Source organism: Mobula hypostoma, unplaced genomic scaffold (genome assembly GCF_963921235.1).
Source record: "Mobula hypostoma unplaced genomic scaffold, sMobHyp1.1 scaffold_186, whole genome shotgun sequence".
Taxonomy (NCBI): domain Eukaryota; kingdom Metazoa; phylum Chordata; class Chondrichthyes; order Myliobatiformes; family Myliobatidae; genus Mobula; species Mobula hypostoma.
This window is the reverse complement of record NW_026948180.1, coordinates 1-18,560: the sequence shown is the minus strand read 5'-3', so window position 1 is coordinate 18,560 and position 18,560 is coordinate 1. Positions and strand designations below refer to the sequence as shown.

Here is an 18,560-nt window from a genome sequence, read left to right as displayed (position 1 = left end):
TCGGTTTGATGCCGGTTCCCCGGGGAGGGAGAGGGGGATTTTATTGAAAGGATGAAGACGGTGAGAGAGGGGGCGGACAGGATGTTTGTCCCGGTGGGGACAGGAGGGGCTCATCTGTGGAAATGTCTGAGCCCACGGTGGTGGCGAGCAGAGGGATTCACCACATTGGGGGGCAAACACCGGCAGACTGTTGCCCTGCAAGCGGGGCCAATGGTCCGGGCAAAGTGACAATTATTTGTGTTTTGTTGCGACTGTACCTGGAATATGGTGTAAAATCCCGCTCCCCACACTAACACGGGTCATACAGACCAAAGAACAAACTGCCGGAGGAACTCAGTGGGTCGGGCAGCATCTGTGGAGGGAAATGGACCGTCAACATTTCGGGCCGAGACCCTCCCTCTGGACTGAGAGTGGACGGGAAATAGTCAGAGAAAAGAGGTGAGGGGTGGGGATGGGGCAAGAGCTGGGGAGTGAGAGGTGGATCCAGGTGAGGGGGGAGGTGGGAAGGTGGAAATAGTGACGGGGGTGGGAGGTGAGTGGTTGGGGCAACACGGGGCTGAAGAAGATGGAAATTAATTCCATAGAGGATTAACAAAGAGGTTAGAGAGTATTTGTCATAGAGAGTGCAATGAAGATTCACCAGACTGATCCCTGGAGTGGTGGGGTCATCATATGAAGAAAGATCAAATGTGATAACCCTTTCATTTAGAGAATCGAGGACTGAGAGGTGACCACATTGAAATGCACAACATCATTACCGGCTGAACCAGGGATCCCAGTCTCTGAAAAAGGGGGTGGATTGTCTGGGACTGAGATGAGGGGAAACGTCTCCACTCCGAGGGTGGTGAATGTCTGTAAATCCCCACCACAGAGGCCGGTGAAGACTCAGTGATCGTCCTCACATAAAACAGAGGCCGGCAGATGTGTGGACCGAAGGGATCGAGGAAATGAGGATCGGGCAGAAACATGTGGCTGAGATGGGAGAGCCCTCATCTTGATGGTTAGAGGGGCTGAATGGTCACCTCCTGCTGTTTCTCACTTGATGTTTCATGTGATCCCGTGTCCTGTTCTCGTTTTTCTGCAGATCTGCAGCATCTGCCGGTCACTGCTGTACGTGTCCGTGTAGCTTCATCTTTCGCCCGATCAGTCAAGGCACAGAGATCCGGATCTGTCACGTCCTCTTGTTGTGGGTCGACAATGTTTTACTCTGCAATATTTTCAGCATGTTTCCATATAACCACATAACAATTACAGCATAGAAACAGGCCATCTCGGCCCTTCTAGTCCGTGCCGAATGCTTACTCTCACCTCGTCCCAGGCCTTTGCCCATAGCCACTGGGCTGAGGCCTGGGACTGGGCCTCATTCCACTGTTTTTACCTGCTGAAGGGCAGCCAATGTTTCTGGATGTCTGACCCATTTATGTGAGAATTTAGCCTTTTGTATTTATCTGAGCTTTTCATAAATATGTACAGTTTAGTTCAGCTTCACTCCAGAATTTCCAAAGCAGCAACCCAGTCAGTCAAATAGTTCCACACAATTGAAATAGTTTACAGTATTACATTTTTAAAATGTTTATGTTGTACTACTTATATAATTTAACTATTTAATATGTATATTCTTATTTTAAATCACAATGGTTAAAATCTATTGTTACGAATTAGGTTCTATTGCTGCCGCAGAGACAACAAATTACATGACATCTGCCGGTGTTATTAAACCTGATTCTGATAATTGGTCTGGGAGACCCACCACCGGTCACCTGATCCCAGTTACTGCAGATCGTAATGCGAGATTGAAGCCTTTTCTATTTATTTGCATTCCTCAGAAATGACAACAGTTAAGTTTCCCTCTGTGGTTCCAGAGCAGAAGCTCAGTCTGTCTAATATTTCCACACAATTAATTGGGGAATTTGTTTATTCTTATCACATACTGAGCTACAGTGAAAATCTTGCTCGACCTACCATCCACACAGACCAATACATTACAACAGTACATTGAGCTCATATACGACAAAACAATAACTGTAACAAAGCATTATGGCTGCAGAGAAAGTGCAGTGCAGATAGACATCTGGGGCAGGGTCACGTCGAGTTACATTGTGAGGTCGAGTCCATTTTATTGGACTGGAGACCATTAATTTGGCTTACAACCGCAGACGGGAAGCTGTCCATGAGCCTGGTGGTACGCGCTTTAAGGATTTTGTATCTCTTCCCCGATGGGGGATTGGGTTTGCAGCAATAATGTCCAAAGTTGTGGGCATCTTTGTGTGCACGACCTGCTTTCCCGAGGCAGGGGAAGTGTAGGAAGAGTCCATAGAGGGGAGGCTTGTTTCTATGATGTTTCCAGATGAGACCAAAGTTCTCTGCAGTTCCTTGCAGTCGTGGGCAGAGCTTTAGCCATACGAAGGCGTGAAGTATTGACAAGAAGCTCAGAGACCTCGGCCTTCACCCTGCCTTGTGCAGCTGGATCCTGGACTTCCTGTCAGATGGCTGGCAGGTGGTAAGAGTGGGCTCCCTCACCTCTGTCTCTCTGACCCTCAGCACACATGCCCCACAGGGTTGTCTCCTTGGCCCCCTCCTTTACTCTCTGTGCACCCATGACTTGTGTCGCCACCCACAGCTCCAATCTGTTAATTAAATTTGCTGACAACACTACATTGATTGGCCTAATCCCAAATAATAACTATCAATCGATCAAATGCTTCCTGACAAGGCTCAGTCCAAACAAACTTTTCACCCTTCTTCAGGAGATTAGTCAGAGGAAGAGCGATATCAGCAAAGTTCTTACAGAACTTACGATGATATCCAACCATTCCCAGAAACCTTCTAAGAGCCTTCGTACCAGTCTGTCACAAAAACTGTGAGTCAACTGTCTAAGAAAAATAACAAGATGGCTTGAGTTGCAAAAATAGATTGAGGTGCTTTTATTTACAAAAATAGTGGAAAAACAAAAACTTGGATGTCCACATCAAAACAAGAAAAATTTTTTTTATATATATACAGCTTGCAATTGTCACCTGTCTGGTTAACAGCCACCCTCAGACTAAACAAAAAAAAGAACCCAAAGCCTTGGTAACCTGAGGCTTATAACTGCTAAGCCAATCCCCTTAGATTAACCAAAAGCTAAATAACTCAATTATCTTCCATTTCACACAATCTGAAACTCTACCACCAGTTTTCACAATGAACACATATACTTCATCATAGGATTCACCATTTCCCGGTTAAATAACCTAAGTAAACCCCAAAACTTTACCACAAGATGAGTAATTAGATAACATAACCCTTGTCCCAGGTAAAGATGGTATCCCCCACCATTGGCACACCTGTGCAGGTTGCTGCTGCCTCTATATAAGACAGCTCTATGCAGCAGCTCTGTTTCAGACCCAGTGACCGTGGAGGAGAGAGACGTCAGATTATCATGACACTTCGGCAAAACACTTACTGGAAAGATGAATATAAATAAATTGACCTGAGATAATAAAACTGTGACATAGTGTGTTTCTTTTTCTCATACCTATTACCGCTGGGGATGAGTGTAAAATTGTGACTGTTGATTTATTGTGATGCGTGCACTCACCACAACAACAGAGGGGAATAATGTGTGTGGATGACCCTTTGAGTGTTTTACCGAGTGTGCCATGAGACGTCTGTAATCAGTGACGGGCCTTCGTCACACAGTCGGAATAGGAACTTCAGAAATTGCCTGGATTTTGCCCGCACAGGAGCCAACTTGCCTTGACCTACAACACAGCCAAGATAGATCACAGAGGCATGGACAAATTCACTCTTAGCTAAGTCAACTGTAAGGTTGGCCCCGGAAAGCCTGTCAAACAGCTTTTCTACTACAGAGATATGCTCTTCCCAAGTGTCACTCCCTGTGACTAAGTCATCAATATAGGCATCTGTGTGTCCTAACCCTTGAATTACAGAATCAATCATTCTCTGGAATGTTCCTGGAGCATATTTCATTCCAAATGGTGAAACATTGTATTCATACAACCCAGAAGGTGTAACAAATGCAGAAATTTCTCTACCTCAGTCCGTCAATGGAACACACCAATATCCTTTCAACAAAACAATCTTTGTAAGAAATTACCTTTTCCTAATAGCATTAATCCGACCAATCAAAGACAAAGAAATTGGTGACCATTTAGTAAACAAAAGTTTAATCTGATCAATTAAAGGTGAAAAATTAGCTTTAATAAGTCTTTATACTTTTTCGTAATTACTATCCCTAAATATATAAATGAGTCAGTAACCAATTTAAATGGTAAACATCCATAAATAGGTACCTGCTTATTTAGGGGAAATAATTCACTCTTATTAAGATTCAATTTGTAGCCAGAAAAATTACTAAATTGAGCCATCAAAGCTAGAATAGCAGGAACTGACTTTTCTGGATTAGAGATATATAATAACATTGGAGATAAGGCAAGCACATTATCCCCCACCTAGTATTTTCTTTTGTTTTGGTCCGCTTATCAAACAAACACTTCATTTTGTTTTGAGAAATCTTTTAAGTTTTGTCTCGCTAGACGACAGGCCTGGTGTAGTTTATTTTTGAACTTCAAAACATAGTCTAACAAGTTAACATATACATCCCCCTCAATCCACTGTTCCTTTAACAAGGTCAAAGGTCCCCTCACTCTATGACCAAATACAAGTTCAAATGGACTAAAGCCCAGTGATTCCTGTACCGACTCTCTTAAACCTGATTTATACTTGTGCGTCAAGTGTACGCCATAGGCACTACGTACCCTACGCCGTACCCACGCTGTACCCTACGCCGTAGGGTAACGTGCACCTCCTCTAAAAAGTAACTCACGCGTCGCGGCGATGCAGACGGCAACAACTGTGATTGGTCCGCTTGGTAGCATCGCATTTCCGGTTGCTTTTCTCTGCCATGTCTGTACACTGATGCGAAATAAATGGTTGGAGACAATGAACCAAATCGTCAAATCTACCTGCCAACATGGGAAAATATTTGAAATGCATTTCCTCGTCCATGTCTCTCACGGAGAAACTCAACAGTGTCAGAGAAACCCCACCGCCAACTTGCGTTTTGGTGGTGAAGTGCATAGCGATGCAGACACAACTACGCATGCTCGTTACGGCGTAGGGCTACGCAAAAATTAAATCAGGCCTACGGTGTAGGATACGGCATATCCCGAACGCACAAGTATAAATCAGCCTTTATGGTGAACAAAAGCAAATGTATTCCTTCATCCCAGTCTTGTCCATTTTCAACACAGTATGTCTTAATCATTGTTTTGACGGTAGAATTAAATCTTTCTAAAGCCCCTTGTGATTTCAGATGGTACACAGACAATGTAATTTGTGTCGCTCCCAGTTCATAAATTACCTGCTGGAATAATCCAGATGTAAAATTACTTCCTTGATCAGACTGGATTTCTTTAGGCAAACCAAATAAAGTAAGAAACTTGAAACCCAAGCAAGGGTTAACACATAAGTGTTCTTCACAGGATACCCCAAATCCGATCCACTCCAATGGATCAAATGAAGTGACAACCACACATTCGATGTTCGCTGAATTAATTAACCCACCCTTGTGGGCAGAGGAAAGTTCTGAACAGTGACCCATGGCCACTAGTTCCCTTGTTTCGATCGTTCCATTTTCCCTCCTTCATCTCGGTCTGACTCTGAGTGCCTGTGTCCTCAGTTAAAACTAAACAAGCAGCGAGCGATGTAAACAAGATGCAAGTCAGACTGATTCACCTTAATCTCGCTCTCTCTTAAAATGACAGCCCACAGCAAATGAAACCTAGGGATTCATAACAACGGCCACTCCCCATTGTGAACTGACTGGTGTGCCAGTAGTTTGGATGACTGAGTGAATCCCTTCCCACATTCTAAGCAGGTGAATGGTTTCTCCCCAGTGTGAACTCGCTGATGACTCTGCAGGGTGGATGATTGAGTGAATTCCTTCCCACATTCTGAGCAGGTGAACGGCTTCTCCCCAGTGTGAACTCGCTGATGTACCATTAGGGCAGAAGAGTGAGTGAATCCCTTCCCACATTCTAAGCAGGTGAATGGTTTCTCCCCAGTGTGAACTCGCTGATGACTCTGTAGGTTGGATGACTGAGTGAATCCCTTCCCACATACTGAGCAGGTGAACGGCTTCTCCCCAGTGTGAACTCGCTGATGAATCTGTAGGTGGGATGACCGAGTGAATCTATTCCCACATACTGAGCAGGGAAATGGCTTCTCCCCAGTGTGAAGTCTCTGATGACTCTGTAGGTTGCATGACCGAGTGAATCTCCTCCCACATACTGAGCAGGTGAACGGCTTCTCCCCAGTGTGAACTCGCTGATGACTCTGTAGGTGGGATGACCGAGTGAATCTCTTCCCACATACTGAGCAGGTAAATGGCTTCTCCCCAGTGTGAACTCGCTGATGACTCTGTAGGTCGGATGACCGAGTGAATCTCTTCCCACAGACTGAGCAGGTGAATGGCTTCTCCCCAGTGTGAACTCGCTGATGGCTCTGTAGGTTGGATGACTGAGTAAATCCCTTCCCACAGACTGAGCAGGTGAACGGCTTCTCCCCAGTGTGAACTCGCTGATGAGTCTGTAGGTCGAATAACTCAGCGAATCCCTTCCCACATTCTGAGCAGGTGAACGGCTTCTCCCCAGTGTGAACTCGCTGATGACTCTGTAGGTGGGATGACTGAGTGAATCTCTTCCCACATTCTGAGCAGGTGAACGGCTTCTCCCCAGTGTGAACTCGCTGATGTACCAGTAGGGTGGATGACAGTGTGAATCTCTTCCCACAGACTGAGCAGGTGAACGGCTTCTCCCCAGTGTGAATTTGCTGGTGTCTCCGTAGGTCGGATGACTGAGTGAATCCCTTCCCAGAGTCTGAGCAGGTGAACGGCCACTCCCCGGTGTAAACACGCTGGTCAGCCATTAGGTCAGATGACTGAATGAATCCTTTCCCAGAAATTCAGCAGATGACCAGCCTCTGCCCTGTGTGAACAAACTGGTGTGTCCACAGGTGAGACGACTGATTGAAACCTTTCTCACACACAGAACAGGTGAAAGGCCTTGCCCAGTGTGAACTTGCTGATGTACTTTCAATTGAGATGACCGAGTGAATCGATTCCCACTGTTTGAGCAGGTGAACGGCCTTTCTCCTGTATAAAATGACGACTGTGCCAGTCTGTCAGATGATCGAGTGAATCCCTCCCCAGTGTCTGAGCAGGAAGGATGGTCGATTGAATCCCTTGCTCCACTTCTTAAATGTCTAGACAGAGACAGCAAAACTGGCGTGTTGTGTTTGAGATCCAAGGAGCTAAATTCCTTCTCGTTTTTAACCTGTAAAAAGATTTACAAAATCCATCAATGGGTTAGGACTAAATTTCAGATGAGATTACTTGAGTTGTCAAGGTTTGATCTGGTATCACACTGTTGCAATGAGGTTCAACCCAAGTTGGAGAGAGAAATCTCTTCTGACTGGTCACAGTGCTGGTATCTGGAATGGCCACCAATTCCTTGATGCTCTTCCTCTTTCTATAAGAATGGGGCACTTCTGCCATCTCCAATCTGTGACCTGGCTCAGTTTGACTCTCTCCATTGGTATTATTCCCTGTTCCTGCTGAGCCGCATGGGTGCCTGGCCCCACAGTAACTGAAACACCCTCATGCAAATAGTCTTTCTTGACGTGCATCTGGGATTTTCTTTTATGTATTATTAACTTAAAGTGCCACAGTTTTAACGCCATATAAAAAATTCCTGCTGAGATGAGTGGTTGGTCCACACAACTGTTAAAAGGACTCAGAGTGAATTTCTGTATTATTTCAGGTTCTTTTCGCAGTCATAGAAAATTGCAACACAGAAACAAGCCCTTTGGGCCATCTAGTTTGTGCTGGACTATTTAAACTGCCCAATCCCATACCACTACCATCCAGGTATGTATATAAACCTCTGAAATGTTGAAATTGAGCTCGCATTCACCACTTGTGCTGGCTGCTCATTCCACACCCAGATGACCGTCTGTGTGCAGAAGTTTCCCTCATGTTCCCCTTAACGTTTCACCTTTCACCCTTAACCCATGGCCTCTAGTTGTAGTCCCACCATCTCAGTGGTAAAAGCCAGCTTGCATTTACCGTATCTATAACCCTCATAATTGTCGTATACCTCCATCAAATCTCCACTCAATCTTCTACGTTCCAAGGAATAAAGTCCTGACCTGTTCACTCTTTCCTTATAACCCAAGTCCTCCAGACCTGGCAACATCTTTGTGTATTTTCTCTGAGCTCTTTCAACCTCTTTTACATCTTTCCAGTAGGTAGGTGACCAAAACTGTACACAACACTCCAAATTAGGCCTCACCAATGTCTTCTACAAGTCAACATTACATCCATCTATTGTTGTCAGTACTTTGGTTCATGAAGGCCAACTCACTCTTGTCTGCATTAAATTACATTTTCCATTTCTCAAACCATTTTCCTGGCTGGTTCAGATCACACTGCAAGCCATGACAGTCTTCCTCACTATTCACTACACCACCAACCTTGGTGTCATCCACAAATTTGCTGATCCAGTTAACCACACTATCATCCAGATCACTGATATAGATGACAAACAGTAACAGATCCAGCACTGATCCCTGTGGCACACCACTGGTCACAGGCCTCCAGTCAGAGAGGTAACCATCTGCTACCACACACTGGCTTCTCCCAAAGACAGTGTCTCATCCAATTTACTATCTCATCTTGAATGCTGAGTGACTGAACCTTCTTGACCAACCTCCCATATGAGACTTTGTCAAGTGCTTTTGCTAAAGTCCATGCAGACAACATCCACTGCCTTGCCTTCATCCACTTTCCTGATAACTTCCTCGAGAGACTCTATAAGATTGGTTAGACATGACCTGCTGCCTATCCTTAATCAGTCCACATCGATCCAAATACTTGTATGTCCGTCTCCTGCACACATATTCCAATAACTTTCCCACTACTAATGTCAGGCTCACCAATGTATAAATTCCTAGTTTATTTTTAGAGCCTGTCTTGAACAGCGGAGCAACATTGGCTTTCCTGCAATCCGTCACCTGTCACGAAGGATGATTTAAATATCTGTGCATGGGCCCCGACAATTTCTGCACTTGTCTTCCGCAGGGTCCCAGGGAACAACTTGTCAGGCCCTGGGGATTTATCCACGCTAACTTGCCTTAAGACAGCAAACACCTCCACCTCTGTAATCTGTACAGGGTCCAGGAAGTTGATGCTGCTTTCCCTCACTTCTATAGACTCTGTGACCATCTCCTAAATAAATACGGATGCAGAAAATATCTCCCCCATCTATTTTGTCTCCTCATATCGATTACCATTCAGACCTTCCAGAGAATTAGTTTTTCCCCTTGCCATCTTTTCGCACTTAACATATCTGTAGAATCCTTGAGGATCCTCCTTCACCTTGTCTGCTGGGGCAAACTCATGTCTGCTTTTATTTCTTTCATAAGTGTTCACCTGAATTTCCTGTATTTCATATGTACCCCATTTGTTCCTATCTGCCTGTACCTGGTATGCGCCTCCTTTTTATTGATCTGAGAGATGAAAGCCAAAGGGGTGATAGAGCTGCATGGTGGGAGGTGGGGGTAAGGGAGGGTTAAACTAAAGTTGCAGGGGAATGGGAGCCTGAATAACAGAACAGATAGTAGAGGTGCTGTGGAGACAGATGTTGTTCAGTCCTTAGGCAAAGTCAGGAATGAAAAAGTTGAGCATGGTGCAGTGAATATGCTCAATCCTGTATATTTCAATACAGGGAGCAGCGTAGGAAAGGCGGATGTGTTCAGGACATGGATCAACACCTGGAATTATGACACTAGGATCTGGCAACTGTGGCCTGGGACAGGCTGCTTTATGGCGAAGGTGTGCTTGGTAAATGGGAGGCCTTCAAACCGAAATTTTGAAAGTACAAGGCGGGTATGTGCCTGTCAGAATAAAAGGTAAAGATAGAAACTGTAGGGAACCTTGGTTTTCAAGAGATATTGAGACCCTGGTGAAGCACAAAATGGAGTTGTAGAACAGGGACAGGCAGGGAGGTTCTTATGGAGTTTAAGAAATGCAAGAGAACATGTAAGAAATAAATCAGGATGGCTAAAAGGCATGAGATTCCCCTTGCAGAAAAGATGAAGGATAATCCTCAGGGATTCTGGAGATAGATTAAGAGCAAAAGGACTGCAATGCACAAAATTGGTCCTCTGGAAGACCGGAATGGCAAACCATGTGTGGAACCAAAGCAGATGGGGGAGATTTGAGTATGGAATGAGCTGCCAGACAAGGTGGTAAATGTGGGTTCTTTTTTAACATTTAAGAATAAATTAGACAGATACATGGATGGGAGGTGAATGGAGGGATATGGTCCGTGTGCAGGTCAGTGGGACTAGGCAGAAAATAGTTCGGCACAGCCAAGAAGGGCCAAAGGGCCTGTTTCTGTGCTGTAGTTTCTATGGTTGTATGGTTCTATCTCAAATATATTTTTCATCTCATTTACTCAGGAGATGGACACAGGGTCTATGGGATTGTGGAAAAGCGGCATTAAAATCGTGGACCCTGTACAGATTAAAGAAGAGGAGGTGATTGCCATCCTGAGGCAGATTAGGGTGGATAAATCTCTAGGGCATGACAAGGTGATCCCTTGGACCCCACGGGAGGCAGTGCAGAAATCGTTGGGGCCCTAGCAGATATAACAGGGGAGTTATCAGAGGATTGTAGGATAGCCAAAGTCATTTCGCTCTTCAACATAGAGCAGAGAAATCTACAGCATATTCCAGGCCACTCAGCCCACAATGTTGTGCCAACCATGTAACTTACTCTAGAAACTGCCTGGAATTTCCCTAGCACATAGACCTCTATTTTACTGAGCTCCGTGTACCTATCTAAGAGACTGTTAAAAGACCCTATTGTATCTGCCTCGACCACCGCTGCTGGCAGTGCATTCCACACACCCACCACTCTCTGTGTAAAAAAACTTACCCCTGACATCCCCTCAGTATCTATTTCCAATCACTTTAAAACTATGCCCCCTCGTGTTAGCCATTTCAACCCTGGGGAAAAACCTCTGGCTATCCACACGATCAATGCCCTCATCATCTAATACACCTAGAAAAGGCTCCAAACATAAACAAAGAAATGATATATTGCTTTGAAGATTTGTTAGAAGTATACAAAATTATAAGGGTACAGATTGGGTAAATGCAAGCAGCTTTTTCCACTGAGGTTGGGTGGGATGACAACCAGAGGTCATGGGTAAGTGGGGAAGGAGAAAATGTAATGGGAACATGTGGAAAAGCTCTTCACTGAAATGGTGGTGAGAGTGTGGAATGAGATGTCAGCACAAGTGGTGAATATGAGCTCGATTTCACAATTAAGAGAAGTTTGATAGGTACCTGGATGGTCGGGGTATGGAGGGCGATGGTCCTGGTGAAGGTAGTTGCATTAGACAGATTAAATGTTTTTTTACCATTGACTAGATGGGTCAAATACCCTGTTTCCGTACCGAACTACTCCATATTTTTATGACAGACAAGCTGGACAAACTTGTTTGGAAGGGAAAAGGTAGGAGTGACAACGAAGCAGCAATGGCTGGAGTTTCTGGGAGCAATTCGGGAGCTGAGTGAGAGATACATCCCAAAGAAGTGGAAGCATTGGAAAGGCAGGAGGACACAACTATGGATGAAATGAGAAGCCAAAGCCAACATAAAAGCAAAAGAAAGGGCAAACAAAAGTGCAAAAGTATTGGGAAGCTTTTAGAAACCAACAGAAGACGATTAAAAAAAAAGTCAGATGAGCTCAGGGGGTGGAATTATGATATTGTGGTCATTAATGAGTCTTGGTAGCACCCAACAGTCTGAGGCATTTAGAGTAACAAAATAACCGGGGCCTAAATATCTCTTGAAAACCAAGGTACAATATCATAATTCCCTCTCCTGAGCTCATCTGGCTTTCCTACGATGCTTCTTGCATTGTGATATACACAGCTCAGCACATTCATCGCACCATGCTCAACCATTTGATCGCTGACTCTATCTGAGGTCTGAACAACATCTGACTGGTGTCAAGAAAACAAACTCTCCCTCATGGTCACAAAAACAAAGGAGCTGATTGTGGACGACAGGAGGAATGGAGACAGGCAACCCCTTATTGACATCAATGGATCTGGGGTTGGGAGGGTGAACAGCTTTAAGTTCCTCAGCATAAACATCACCGAGGATCTCACATGGTCTGTACATACCGGCTGTGTTGTGAAAAGAGCACAACAGCACCTCTTTCACCTCAGACGGTTGAAGAAGTCTGGGATGGGGCCACAAATCCAAAGGACTTTCTACAGGGACACAATTGAGAGCATCCTGACTGGCTGCATCACTGCCTGGTATGGGAACTGTACTTCCCTTAATCACAGGAACCTGCAGAGAGTGGTGCGGACAGCCCAGCGCATCTGTAGATGTGAACTTCCCACTATTCAGGACATTTACAGAGACAGGTGTGTGAAAAGGGCCCAAAGGATATTGGGGACCCAAATCACCACAACCACAAACTGTTCCTGCTGCTACCATCCAGGAAACGGTACCACAGCAAAAGGACCAACAGGCTGCGGGACATCATCTTCTACCAGGCCATCAGACTGATTAATTCATGCTGATACAATTGCATTTCTATGTTATATTGACTGTCCGATCTACAAACTATTTATTATAAATAACTATAAATTACACATTGCACATTAGACGGAGACATAGAAACATAGAAAATAGGTGCAGGAGTAGGCCATTCGGCCCTTTGAGCCTGCACCGCCATTTATTATGATCATGGCTGATCATCCAACTCAGAAACCCGCCCCAGCCTTCCCTCCATACCCCCTGACCCCTGTGGCCAGAAGGGCCATATCTAACTCCCTCTTAAATATAGCCAATGAACTGGCCTCAACTGTTTCCTGTGGCAGAGAATTCCACAGATTCACCACTCTCTGTGTGAAGAAGTTTTTCCTAATCTCGGTCCTAAAAGGCTTCCCCTCTATCCTCAAACTGTGGCCCCTCGTTCTGGACTTCCCCAACATCGGGAACAATCTTCCTACATCTGGCCTGTCCAATCCCTTTAGGATCTTATACGTTTCAATCAGATCCCCCCTCAATCTTCTAAATTCCAACGAGTACAAGCCCAGTTCATCCAGTCTTTCTTCATATGAAAGTCCTGCCATCCCAGGAATCAATCTGGTGAACCTTCTTTGTACTCCCTCTAAGGCAAGGATGTCTTTCCTCAGATTAGGGGACCAAAACTGCACACAATACTCCAGGTGTGGTCTCATCAAGGCCTTGTACAACTGCAGTAGTACCTCCCTGCTCCTGTACTCGAATTCTCTCGCTATAAATGCCAGCATACCATTCGCCTTTTTCACCGCCTGCTGTACCTGCATGCCCACTTTCAATGACTGGTGTATAATGACACCCAGGTCTCGTTGCACCTCCCCTTTTCCTAATCGGCCACCTTTCAGATAATAATCTGTTTTCCTATTTTTGCCACCAAAGTGGATAACTTCGCATTTATCCACGTTAAGTTGCATCTGCCATGAATTTGCCCACTCACCCAACCTATCCAAGTCACCCTGCATCCTCTTAGCATCCTCCTCACAGCTAACACTGCCACCCAGCTTCGTGTCATCTGCAAACTTGGAGAAGCTGCATTTAATTCCCTCATCCAAGTCATTAATATATATTGTAAACAACTGGGGTCCCAGCACTGAGCCTTGCGGTACCCCACTAGTCACTGCCTGCCATTCTGAAAAGGTCCCGTTTATTCCCACTCTTTGCTTCCTGTCTGCTAACCAATTCCCCACCCACACCAATACCTTACCCCCAATACCGTGTGCTTTAAGTTTGCACACTAATCTCCTGTGTGGGACCTTGTCAAAAGCCTTTTGAAAATCCAAATATACCACATCCACTGGTTCTCCCCTATCCACTCTGCTAGTTACATCCTCAAAAAATTCTATGAGATTCGTCAGACATGATTTTCCTTTCAGAAATCCATGCTGACTTTGTCCGATCATTTCACCGCTTTCCAAATGTGCTGTTATCACATCCTTGATAACTGACTCCAGCAGTTTCCCCACCACTGACGTTAGGCTAACCGGTCTATTATTCCCCGGTTTCTCTCTCCCTCCTTTTTTAAAAAGTGGAGTTACGTAACGTAAAGATTTCTACTCCTCATGTATATGAAGGATATATGTATTAAAGTCAACTCAATTCAATTCAGCTTCTCCACTATCTGTTCTGTCAGTCTGACTCCCATCCCCCCTACAACTTATTTTAACCACATCACCCTCTCCCCATACTAGCACTAGCAAGCCTCACCACTGGGATATTAGTCCCCTCTTGTTCTGTTCCCCTCACTAACGAATCCTCTATCACCCCTTTGACTTTCCTCTGTCAGTAATCCCCCCAACAGTTTCTAAAGTGGATCCACCTGTTGTTGTGGGGGATGGCCACAAAAGTACTCTGCAATGGCAATTTAACCTCATTCCCCTTCCTCACTCTCACCCAGTTTCCTGCATCCTGCACTTGGGTGTAACTCACCTCTCTTCATGTCATATCTATCACACCCTCTGACTCCCAGCTGATCCAAAATTCATCCATTTCAAGTTCCAACTCCGTAAAGTGCAGAGTTACAAGCTGCAGCTGGATGCACATCTTGTAGGTGAGGGCATCGGGGACACTGGAGGTCTCCCCACCTTCCCACCAATGTCTCCTCTAATTTGTAATGACCAGTGTGCACATAAAGCTTGTACTGTGCATTTTTTTACCCAGTGACAACATGGGCAGAGTGAACTTTAAATAGAGAGCCATTCATTTTAACAGCTAGCAAATCACTGTCAATAAGAACTGTGATGTCCTCTGGGTTTGATCAAGTTCATCTGCACTCTCACACAACCTGTATAGTAGGCCTGTAGCGGGTAATGAAGGATTTTCTCTCCACAGCTGTTCCACACCGTCCATATGTGATTTGCTTGCTAAAGGACACTTAAAAAGGTCAGATTTCCAACTAACACTCCACTTCTTCCCACTTTCAAATTCTCCAGCAACTTTTACATCACCACAATACACACAGGTAACACCAGTTTCTGTATTGTACATAAATATTTCCACTGAACCCTCCCCCAGGTGACTGACAGTGGTGAACTCAGTGATGGCAATGCCAATGAATATGAAGGGAAGGGCAGTAGTCTGTCTCATTGGAGTCTGACACATTTGTGATGTGAAAGCTACTTGTTGCCCAGGGCAAAGGTGTTTGATATCATTCTGTACCCAGAGAGAATGGGTCAAAACATGTTCTCACGGGTAGAAAAGTCCAGAACAGGAGGAGGTAGAACAAGCAACAGACACAAAATGCTGGAGGAACTCAGCAGGCCAGGCAGCATCTATGGAAAAGAGTACTAATGCTGAGTTCCTCCAGCAATTTGTGTGTGTTGCTCGGATTTCCAGCATCTGCAGATTTTCTCTTGTTTGTGACTGGAGGCAGAACAAAGGTGATTTTCTCAACAGCTGATGTAAAAGATTTTGTTCCCTTTCTCCGAGTTCCCGATCCTTGCATTTAGACAGCTGGAGCTCAGCTCTGTCTGAGAGATCCATCGGTTCCCAATCCCTCATCAGCCGGAAGCTCCCCGGGGCCCGTGTACGGATGGTGGGGCTGAGAGAGAGGGAAGAGAGCAGGACTGTCCCGGGATTGCGGGTCACGGAGTCCGGAGTCACAGCAACTACCCGAAGTCGGTGTTGACAAATAATCGCCCGCAAATTTCCTCTTACCTGTACCGATCCTCCTGAGGCCCTCTGTATGCTGTGCGCATGCGTGAATTCGACGTCATCAATCCAGACGCCTGCGCATTTGATCGGCGCTTCAGCGGCAGCGAAACTTCAGACGCACTGTTTTATGGGTAATCACGGTGCCATTAACGGTTTCTGCAAACACCGGTTTCATGTCCATATCTCAGTTTTTTTGTGTGTATAGAAAATTCAGCAGCTGTTTTAACGCAGAAAGTGGCTGCCATAAGCAATATAGTCAATATCAACGTGTATCTAATGCCAAAGTACAATCCTCTTACAAATACAGATATGAAACACAAGAGATTCTGCAGTTGCTGGAAATACAGAGACGCACACACACAAAATGCTGGAGGAACTCTGCAGTTCAGGCAGCAGCTAAGCAGAGGAGTATACAGTCTAGGCATGCTGAAGGGGCTCGGCCTAAATGTTGTCTATTTATTCTCTCCACGTTTGCTGCCTGATCTGTTGATTTCCACCAGTAATTTGCAAAAAATAACCATCTTTTTTTCGATCAAGCAGTTTCCAAATGTTTCTGATCTTTCACTTGTTGCCACATCATGCTGGTCTCATTCCTCTTCCTCCTCGTAAACTCCAGACCCCATCTCTCTCTTGAGACCCAGAGCCCTGACTCAGGCTGGCAACCCTTTGGTTTCTGACTCTGCACACTCGCTGGTCTGCTGCCAAACTTTAGAGGTACATTGCAGCAACCCAGCTGTCTGAAGCACAGTCCTTTGAAATGAGTGAAAATGACCCAAATATTGAAAACAGCAGGGAAGAAGGAGTTTAACCAACTTCGTCCTGAGCCCTGGGGAAAATCAAAACCACAGTGAGCTCATCGTCTTATGCAGACTGGAGAAAATCATGCAGGAAATTCATGCAGGTGTATAGGATGATTAGAGGCATTGGTCGTGTGGATAGTCAAAGGCTTTTTCCCAGGGCTGAAACGGCCAACATGAGGGGGCATAGGGTTAAGGTGATTGGAAGGAGGTACAGAGGAGATGTCAGAGCTAAGTTTTTTTTTAAACAAAGAGTAGTGTCTGTGTGGAATGCACTGCCAGCGACGTGGCAGAGGCAGATAAAATTGGGTCTTTTAAGAGACTCTTAGATAGGTACATGGAGATTAGGAAAATGCAGGGCTATGCGGTAGGGTAATTCGCGGCAGTTTCTGGAGTAAGTTACCCACAACCTTGGGCCAAATTGTCTGTAATGTGCTGTAGATTTCTATGATTTCTATGAATTTTATGAAATTCAAGGGAAGTCTCCTATCCCACACAGTGGTGACTGGCTGCAACCTGTCATCACAGGGAGGGTGAGAGGGGAACGGCAAGGATCATATACTGATATGGAACAGAAACATGGGCAGGGATCAGACGGGCTGAGTGGCCTCTCTAGTGTACGTTGTGAGTGTGGTAGAGACTGTAAGTACACAGGATATGATACAGAACTGATTTATCGTTCAAAGATCCACAATATTAAACATCAATCTAGTTTAAGGCTAACATCAGCAGAACAGATTCCTCCAATGCTCAGTGACCAGGGTTCAGTCCTGGGTGCGATGAGCAGCCGCAAGAACTGCAGAATCTGTCAGTAACAGTCCCTCCTGAACCTGCAGCTGCCTGCAGTCACCGTGATTTAACACAGAGCTAATTTGACCTTCCTCCCTGATGTGAAGTTGCTGGTGTTGCAGCAGCTGGGATGATTGAGTAAAACTCTTTGCTCACTCCGGACAGAAATGTGGTCTCTATTTATTGTGAACTCACCGGAGCATCACAAGGTGGGTTAACTGAATGAGTCTCTTCGCACACACGGAGCAGGTGACCGGCCGCTTCCCAGTGAGAAGCTGTTGGTGTATCTGGGATGTCCCACTGAATCCCTTCCAAAATGAGAGCCAGTGAATGATGTCACACTGCTATAACGTCATGGAAATGTATCCAATCAGATCACGGACATGGACACGTGACCGGGCTCTCCTTGTAGCGAGTGGGACGCTGTCTTCTCCAGCATCTCCGTCTCCACATTCAAGGATCGGCGGCATTCAAGCGCTGGTGAACTGACAGATACAGCGGGACTAACGTGCTGTTGTGTTTGTGATTCCCATACACAAATCCTTTGCCTTTTCTACACTGTTAAAAGTTTACAAACCACGTCAGTGGGTGAAAGACAACATTTCAACTCAGATAATTTTAGTCTCCATGGTGCCTTCTGATAAAAACACTGTCACAACTCAAAACAATTTGGACTAACAAGATTTCATCTTCTAACTGTCTACAGTTCCGGGATCAGGCACAATATCAAACCCTCTGCTTCCCTCTCTGTATCAAAATGGATCATTCCTCCCCTTCATCAGTCTGTGACTTGGCTCAGTTTGTCTGTCTCCTTCGCATTCTGAACATGCACCACACACCCACTGAGATCAGATTTTATTTACACGGCTGCGACTGGAGACTTTCTGATTATTATGACCCTCCTGGCATCTGACGGTGGTAAACTCAGAGTCAGCAATGGTATTGACCCTCAGGAGTAGGTGATTAGGCTTTTTCGTTGGCGATCGATAAACTGCCAGTAGCGTGTGGTTGGATGAGTGGGTCGGTTTCAGACTGGAAGGCGGCAGCGTTTGGAGTGTCCCAGAGATCAGTCCCTGACCACAGTTGTTCACAGTTTAATGGCCTGGCGGAGGCAGCGAGATGTGAGATGTCCCAGTCTGCTGGTGACACAGA

The 18,560-nt window shown here is 45.4% G+C and overlaps 1 protein-coding gene across 1 annotated transcript; it reads right to left on the bottom strand.

The window, feature by feature from the left end:
• Positions 1 to 1,957: 1,957 nt before the first annotated feature.
• On the bottom strand, positions 1,958 to 15,840 carry LOC134341477 (zinc finger protein 235-like). Its single transcript, XM_063039346.1, has 2 exons — positions 15,826 to 15,840; positions 1,958 to 7,337 (listed from the first exon to the last, which is right to left on the bottom strand). The coding sequence occupies exon 2, from the start codon at positions 6,928 to 6,930 to the stop codon at positions 5,794 to 5,796; it is 1,137 nt and encodes a 378-aa protein (XP_062895416.1). The 5' UTR covers positions 6,931 to 7,337; positions 15,826 to 15,840; the 3' UTR covers positions 1,958 to 5,793.
• Positions 15,841 to 18,560: the final 2,720 nt, after the last annotated feature.